This window comes from Sceloporus undulatus, chromosome 4 (assembly GCF_019175285.1).
Source record: "Sceloporus undulatus isolate JIND9_A2432 ecotype Alabama chromosome 4, SceUnd_v1.1, whole genome shotgun sequence".
NCBI lineage: Eukaryota > Metazoa > Chordata > Lepidosauria > Squamata > Phrynosomatidae > Sceloporus > Sceloporus undulatus.
In genome coordinates, this window is record NC_056525.1 from 217,139,111 (window position 1) to 217,148,136 (window position 9,026).

General features: G+C 40.4%; 1 protein-coding gene across 3 annotated transcripts in view; it reads right to left on the minus strand.

The window, feature by feature from the left end:
* The window catches only part of RUNX1T1 (RUNX1 partner transcriptional co-repressor 1), a 178,757-nt gene that overhangs the window by 127,280 nt on the left and 42,451 nt on the right, over positions 1-9,026 (minus strand). Inside the window, exon 1 of one of the 3 annotated variants that reach the window (XM_042462742.1) lies at positions 7,065-7,231. The exons of the other annotated variants lie outside the window; for them this stretch is intronic. Within the exon in view, the coding sequence (XP_042318676.1) occupies positions 7,065-7,071 (7 nt within the window). The 5' untranslated portion in view covers positions 7,072-7,231. Of the gene's footprint in view, positions 1-7,064; positions 7,232-9,026 lie in introns of those variants that run through there. 3 annotated transcript variants of the gene reach the window in all.

Genomic DNA, 9,026 nt, shown 5'->3' on the forward strand with positions numbered 1-9,026 from the left:
AAATCTTCTAGAACATGGCCACATAGCCCAAAAAACCCACAAAAAACATATAAATAAAATTTTTACATGAGGCCTTTGTTTTGCATGCTCTTTGTTCACTCTTACTTTACATTTTCTATGCTTCATAAAGTGTGCTCTTTCTAATTCATCCAGAGAAACTTCAAGCAAAAACTATTTTCTTTTAACACAAGGTACAACACTGAGTATGAATTGTGCCTGATTTACACCAGATCAAACTGTGGCCACTGTGCGTCCCTCCATTTCCTGCCAGGTTGATATCAGGTAAGGAAGAATTAATCTGCTTTGGCTCATAAAATGTCAAAATCAGAGAATTAAACATTACAGGTCTGGCCACAACCCAACTGAAGCACGATGAAGAAAGGTGGTTTAAGTTAATTTAATCAAGTCCACCTTGTAGTAATTTACACGCTCATTTTAGGAAGGAGTGTAATAGGCAAAGTAAAAAGGACAGACTGTAAAGATGTTAAAGTAATGCTACACCTTCATAGAACAAATATTTCAGATGTTGCCTGTGATTGACTGGTTTACTATCCCACCTTTCTGGAGGAAAACGTGGTATTCAAGGCAGCTAACAGTAAAATTCAAATAAAAACAAATATATTTAAAACATAAAATGGCAATTAAACCTACACATATCAATCAAAAGAAACAGCAGCCCCCTGAATTATAACCAGCTTAGATGTCAGCCTGACTGGAAAGGTCTCTGCACAAGTGAGAGCACCACAAGGAGGAGGCTGCCCTAGTCTCCTTCAGTAGGGTTTGTTCCACTGGGAACATCTACCAAGAAAGCTCTCTCTCATATCTTCATCAGTTGTGGCTCCAAATATAACAGGACTGAGAGAAGGGGCCAAAACCTTTAAAACCTGGGCAAGCCCAGAAGGGAGGACATCATCTCTCCAATAACTATATAGCTTTAAAAATAATATTCAGCACTAATTGTGCCCTGACACAGACAGAGCGCCAATAACAAGTCGCAGGTAACATCTCACAATAAGCACTCTGGCTGCATTTGAAGTTTGTAGACAGTTTTTAAAGGCAACCCCATGTAACTGGTATATCCCTCTGCAATACTGGATGACTGAGTCATGGTAATAACTTGCATGTATGAACAGGGCTATCATCTTACCATTGATAGAACTTCCATATGTCATTGCATCACCTTAGATACACTGCTCTTCAGTGCACATCATTTGCAAATTCAACAGCAGCGTATGAAAGCCTTATCTACATAGGGTTGCATAAGTCAGGACCTCCAAACCAGGACAAAGGTAGGACAACATTTTCAAATGGAGGACACGCGAACAAATTTGATGATTTTTTAAAAAAGTTAATATAAATGCATGTTTCTTAGGCATGATCAAAATGGAGGACATTTTGGCATTATTCCTAGACAGATGGCAGAAATGTACTTCCCTTTCTGGCCAAACCACCTCCCTCCATTCCAAAACACACACAACATCACATTTGGGCATAGAATATGGCTTCATTTAACATGGCTTCTTGCATATTTCAGATGTTTGAAATTCACACTCTCTCCACTTGTTAAAAGAAGGGAAACCTGTTAGCATTAAAAGCACCCAAAATACACATAAAGCACACTTGGGGGGGGGACTTTGAAAATGGGCACCCACCTCCTCCTCTTCTTCCTCCTTGCCATGCGCCAAGAAAGGGCGCTTTTCCCTCCCCCTGGCTGGCCCAGAGTCTCACTCCTCCTCCTCCTCCTCCTCCAAGGCTCCACCTCCTCCTTGAGGCTGGCCAATGGCAGAGTGGGGCTGGAAACAGCCCCGCCCCAGCTGCTCTGCCATTGGCCAGCCAGCCTCAAGGGGACGAGTGTTCCCTTTAGGTGCATGCACGCACACGCACACACAAGCAAGCACTGCTGCCGGCCCCAGCCCTGGCAAGTGTTGTGGGCCGCGCACGGAGCAGAGCAAGCGTCAGAGGAGGAGGCTGGTGGTGCGGCCACATGGAGGAGACAGAGGAGGAGGTGGAGGGTGGCGCGGCCACGCCCAGGAGGCAGCAGTGGAGGGGGAGGGGGGATGGGCGGCGTGGCCGGTCGCCCGCATTAGTGGCCGCGGCAATGGCTGCCGGCCCGGGCCCAAACCCGAGATTTAGAGTGAACCGGACTGGGACCAGGCCAGTACCCCCCAAAACCGTTACAATCACTGGCATAGCCAGGATATGGTATCCCTATATCTACATGACTGGCTGGATAAACTGAATGCAGATTGAAAGAAAACCATAGCAGGATCCCTTGTCTATGCCTTGTCTGTTCCTCAGCTGTACAGCTGGTGGTAAGGACAGTATCTGCTGCCATATTCTCACTCCTTCATCCTCCTCACATTCACAATACAAGGTTAATAATAATAGGGAAAGGGTTAGAATGTACAGGAATGAAATGCAAAGCAAGCAAGTGATGAACATGCATACATACACAGTATTTTTCAACACAAACATATTGACATTTATTTAGGATGAAGTAAATCCCAGCAGGTTTAATGGGATTATTTTCAGGACCATGAGTATAGGTATACAGACACAACCTTTCCCTCATCTATATAATACCACAAGGCTCCAGGAAAATTTGGGGCCCAGTGGACGAGCTGGGAACAAGAACAAAAATGTATTCGTTAGTATTGGAATATGTGACATAGTAAAATATACCATTCCTATTTGCTCCCTTTGCTTGTAAAAATATCTTATGAAATTGAAGATCTCAAGGGGTGTGTGTCCCTCTTTAGGAAGACTACATGCTGTTGTCCTGGGAATAATAACACCACCCTAGCATGTACTAGGCAACATGCCACATATGGACCTCATCCCTGTCACAGCCCTACTAAAAAAAAGAAGAAGAAAAGAAAAACTACTTAAACCAATTTGTTTTGGGTAGGATCAGAAATTATTGCTAGCAAAAAGGATAAGAGGACTCAGAATCAGATTTCTCTTGAAAAATATTTAGATGGCCTTCTCCAACTCGCAATGTGTTTTCCTAAAATCTAAGAAGCCAAAAATATTTGGTAGAGCATTTCTTGGGATTTTTACTCACTGTCCAAAATCCTTGGTTAGACAAAGCATTAAGTATGATGACCAACACAGTGATGCAGCAAGCGTTTAAATATTTCCAGACATACTTTCCACAACTGGCAGAAAATCTGTTTTGTAAAGCATTGAGTTGCCTTTAAATAACAGCATAGCAACAGCAAGTTAAATCAAAATTGAGCCAAGTTAATAGTGTTTAAGGCTGTAAGCTGTATCATCACATTTATATACATGCCATAAGTTGGAAACAACCTCAAAGCACATAACAACAACAAACAAAAGCATACAAACAGAACTCCTCAAACAGATGGATCATCCCAAGGTTAAACTATAGGACACTAACAGTTGCACATCCATGGCAAGTGTGTTCTCATTTCTTTAAACATATCATCACTTCCTTGTATTAATGTTAAATCCAGAAAGTCTTCTCTAGTACACAGTGGCTATAAATGCCAAATCAATTTTCAGCAGATAATAAAGTCCATGTTTTACAATCAGCAATGCAATGTTTTACTACCCAAAATGTAAGCTAATAATATATAGCTCTGCTAAATGGAAAATGCAGATACGCTGTTAAAAATGGGCTGGCTGTGAGATGATGGATCATTTCTGCTGGGACCTTCTTAAAGCTGTGTGCAAATGTTTTGAAAATATCACATGATGTGGCCATGTGTTAAAAATTATAGCCAGTTAAGTTCTCTGCTAAGAAAAATATGTGGGCAATTTATGAAATGCACTCCAGGATGGAGATGTCTTAAGTAAAACCAGATTCTGAAAACAAACTCTTTTTTTTTTCTGGAAACATGAACTTAAAAAGTTTTGCAGCCACATCTGGAGAGCAGAAGTAAAGAAGGGGTGGTCTGACCTAATACCGGCCATCTTCTGAAAGAGCAGCATTATTTCTGGGCTACAATGACTGTGATCAGTGGTTGTCCTTTTAAGGCAACCATCCTGAATACTGCCGTGGGCAATAATAAAACATTTTGTAGGCCAACATCTGTTCTTTGAAAGTATGATAAAATGACTGGTAGGTTTGTAACTGAAAGCGGGTGGGGGATCCAAACATTTTAGAGTAAACACACACAAGAGAACTTAACTGCTGCTGGCATTTTGTTAAAAACAACACATGGGGGTATAATAATACCTACTGTGCAGCCACAGGCATGTTTACTCACAAGTAAGTGCTTTAGAGTTCACTGGGACTTACTTCCTGGAGAGTGTGTATAGAAATGCAGCCTTACAGATCTACATACTTCAAATGCTTTTGAAGAAGCCTATTTATTGTAGATTATGCCCTGGTTCTTCCTATGGTGATTAGATCTCTACCAGTTCATAGTACTGATGGGAGTTCACAGGGCAGAATGCTTCCATTTGACAAAAAAAAAAAAAACCCAATTACATTCACATAGAAAATGAGTATATCAGGGGAAAGACCAGAATCCTTCCCTCTGCTGTCTGGTTTTTCATGTTGTCCCACTTGCACTTTGTTGTGGTACAACTCAGGAATAGATTTATACAACAGTGAAAACCGGGCTACATTGGAATTCACGCATATCTCTTGAAGCCACTTACTGTGTATCTAAAAGAATTTTAACTGTAACGTTCACTCTGCTCTACAGCACCAACAGTAACTCAGGCATCAGTTCCAAGATGTGGAAAATACTTGTAGCCAACCATGCCCACCGGTATTTGCTTGCAGTCCTGAAGCCATTCCTTATGAGAGTGCTATTGCTAGACACACATTCACACAAAACAGGAAGGGAGATGTCTGATACTACATTTATTCTATACAAGATTTTCCAGTGCTGAATTGCCTCCAAGGGCACTTCCCAAAAGTCAGTGCATGTATGGACATACACAGAGACAAAATTGCAGTGACATAATATCGGATTACATAAAAACACACATCCCTTTAATCTCCTGAACATAATATGCTTATTTTTAAAATACAAAATCTCTCCCAGATGGCTAATAATGCCCATTTGGGGGAAAAATACCAACAACACAATAATAAAAGGCTGAAATATGCTGTGAACAGATTGAGAGGCAGTGCATCCTAAAGGAGGGAGGGGGGAAGTACAGATGGGTGTCAAAAATAGCCAAGTGTCAGATCTGCTCAAGTATCTCCATTCTGGCACATGCTCCCAGTCACAGCTGTTAGTGTATTCTCTGTATCCAACTGCAACGTTTTCTAACACTCAGAGCTGACATTAAGAGACCAAAAAAAAAAAAAAAAAAAAAAAAAAAAAAAAACCAAAGCTTCACTGCACTTTATTTTTCCTGCCACTTTAAAAGCTTGCTGGCAATTAAAAATTTATGCAATTATTAAGTTCAACAGCATTGATAAGTGAATATAGACACACGTGTAGCTTAATAATTAAAAAAAAAAAGCTCTATGACAATTTAACCATCAGGTAGATTAAGTAATTTGAGAACCAAAAGCTTAATAAGAAAGAGGAGCTTGGAAAACCCCATCCTTAGACCCTCCATGATAGATTAAAAAGTTGCAAGGTGATCCACATCTGATACATGGTACATGTCAATATTATATTTAAAAATAAAACAGTAAATAAACACTTCCAGCTGCATTCACACTGACAAGCATCTTTGCAAAGATATTCTTGGGGAAATGGTGCAGGTTTCCCCACTGAGGAATTACAGCAGTCACAGCTACATTCCTAACATGTCCCTTCAGAATGCAAAATATGTAAATTGCCATTTACAGCTGAAAGGCTAAAATTGGCCTTTCTTAGTCCTCAGTTGTCATCTATGCAAATTAGTTTGTCCATATTCCAGCCATACAAATCCTCTTAGCCTTGTTCTCACAGCCTATACAGCCTCACTTTCTTGATTCTCGGCTTGCAAGAAACATGCCGGTGATGGGATATGACCAGGCATGAAAATCCTAAAGGGATGCAAACAAACAAACAAAAAATTCTTCAAACAACTGGCAATACCTACATATAACTGTGGTCACAGGAAACTGGCAGATACTGTTACAAAACACCATCTGTGATGGGTACACACTACTACACACTTCCTCAGCAAAGACAGTCTCTTTCCATTTTCCTACTCCAACGAACCAGCCAGCTGCAGAATCCCTTAATGTCTCATTTTTCTCTCTCTTTTAATTCAAGTAATTTTATTTTTCTGACAAATCTAGACTGTTGGAGGATTCACCAACAGAATCTTTTCTTCCTTGGTTTACAAAATATGTTCTCCCCCCCCCATCCACCCATACAAACATGCATAGTTACTTTTCCCACCAAGAAAGCCTTTCACATAATTTACCCTACACAGATGAAATATTTCCACTGGCAGCGCCATTTATCAATTAGGCAAGAGGTCAGGATCCAAGGATAATATTTTCAGGAAGAAACTGACATGCTAAAAAATTTCCAGTCCAACAACAGTTTCACCCATTCAGCAGAAACATGTAAGATTTTAAAAGAGAAACACAGTTCATATATTCAGCAGCAGCTTGGAGCCGAAAACTGGGGGTTTATGTGAAAAGTCTGAAATAATTTGTTGTATTCACTTCATTTCTCTAGCATAAGCAGCTTTTCAAAGAGATCATTCTCAGTGTTTTCCTCCCGTGGTCGCACACCAGTCATCTCTCTCAATAAATCTATGGTTTATAGATACAGACTACAGCTCAATCATAGGAAATAGATAGAAGCTATATTTCTTCTCATACCCTCACAGAATCATGCACCCTGAAAGGCAGCTAGAATTGCTACTCTCTCTTCTTGATTTTGTATTCAAGTATCACAATATATTTCATACACACAAATGTACACATCATGCACAGGTCTCTTCATACGCATGCTACAATTAGCATTTACAGTCGCTCTTTGCACATGCCACCCTGTATTTTTTTTTCCCAGCAAAGAAATCCAACTGTAAAATGAATGTGCTTTCTCATTCCCGACAAGGAGAGAGAGAAAAAAAGAAAGGTGGGGGGGGAGAGAATGAGCGAGAAAGAGAGAGAAAGAAGAATCACTCACCAGGCATCTCGGAATAAAATAGACCCACTGCAAAAGGCTCTCTCCTAAAAGCAAGCTTATTTGGGACTCAGCGCCTCCTGTTCTGGAATGAACACAGAGAAGCAAGGAGGGCCATCCCTAACTGGCTGTGGCAGTGTAGCTGGAGGCAGGATGCTGGGCGCGTGCATTTGCCAGGCAAAGACAGATGGAGAGCTGACACTCTGTATTGCACTTGGAGCAGAAATGTGAATGATGACAGGAGCACATGTGGCCTTGAACCCAGCCCCGTCTCTTCAGGCAGAACAATGACAGGGATGTGTGTGTGCAAATTATCACAACCCCCTCAGCTGACTCCTTGTACTGTACCTTTCACAGCAAGTTCCAGAGGACCAAAAGAATAGACTAAAAATGCAGAGTGATAAAGCCCAACGCTGAATTATTCATTTTCTCCCTCTTTCAAACTTAACCCTTTCTCCCATGGAAAGCCTCAATTCAAACCAGTCCTTCCTGCCCTCTCTCCCCCTTTCCCCAATTAGTAGCTACAAATTTAATCGGGAGGGAATAGATTAAAAAATAAACAAACAACCCAACAAACCCAAAGCTTGGATTGCATCTGCAGTTTAAAATTCACAATGTGCATGAGCACGCAAGATTTTTTTTTTTTAAAGGAACGGGGGGAGAAAGAATTTTGCTATTGATGTGTCATTTTATCAGAGTGAACAGAGTATCAAAATCATTCCTTTTGTCAGCTTCTCAGTGGTACGTATAAAATAGAACACACTTAGAGGCAGTCCACTTTCATTTTACTACAATGCTTTTAACCCCCTGGGATTCTGGCATTGATATGCTCCAAACATTTGCAGCTTACTCTTCCTTTACCTTCCATGGTGATCCATGGGGGATGAAAACAAAATCTTCCCTGTAAAGCTTTTTCAAAAGCTAAACAATCATGCCTTCCCGATTTCTGATTTCTACACTCCCCTTAAATGTTTATCCTTCACATGAATAACATATGCCTGGCTAGGTTCAATGGACTCTTCCCTATTAAGCTTTAATGGACACCATGATACATAAAACTACAAGTCTTTGTTACAGTGCTTTATCTAAAGCTGGCTATTTTCCTCTCAGCAGTCCCTTTTCAGTCCTTTGTAAAACATCTTCAGCCTCACAGGAGAAATGTATGCCTGACTTGCATACCTTCTGCAGCACATTTATGCTTACACAAAATTCCAGGCAAAAGGGAAAGCTGACTGTATTTCTTTTGCCCCTCCACCTCAAACAACAGACGCCCAAAACACACACCGCTCTTCAAGTGTAAGCCCACAGAAAGCCTCCAGACACAAACCATTTTTTAGCTTGATTCAGGTTCTCTTCTTTTCCTAGCCTTTAACTTTATGAATATTGAATGATATTTCAGGCCTATGGATTCATGTAAAATTTCTACTGGGATGGTTGTAGTGGGAGGGTCCTTAAAATGCTGCTCTTGCACACATTTTCTCTGTCCTCCTCTTTGTGATTTGTGTTCACTATCTTCCTTGTCACAATAAAACAGTAAAAATGTCCAGTCCTTTAATGAAGAGGAAGTGTCTTGATGAACTTAGTAACACACTTAGAAGTGAGCTGGTTTATCTTGGATCACTACCAACACAACAATGACTCCCATCCATGTATAAATGCTTGCACAAAGTTTTCATGGAACTAATAACAAGTCCATCATTTACTATTGTTGGATCTAAGGCATTCTTAAAAGGGAGAAACATTCATAGTGATTACCAAGTGCCAACCCAAATGAAAATAATGGTTATATTCATCGAGTCAAATGTCCAGTGTAGCAGAGTTTTATCTGCTAGAATTTGAAGGATTTGGAGATAAAACCTCTTTTAAAGCAGAGAGTGTTCTGAATACCATTAACAAGAAGAAAGAAAGAAAGAAAGAAAGAAAGAAAGAAAGAAAGAAAGAAAGAAAGAAAGAAAGAAAGAAAGA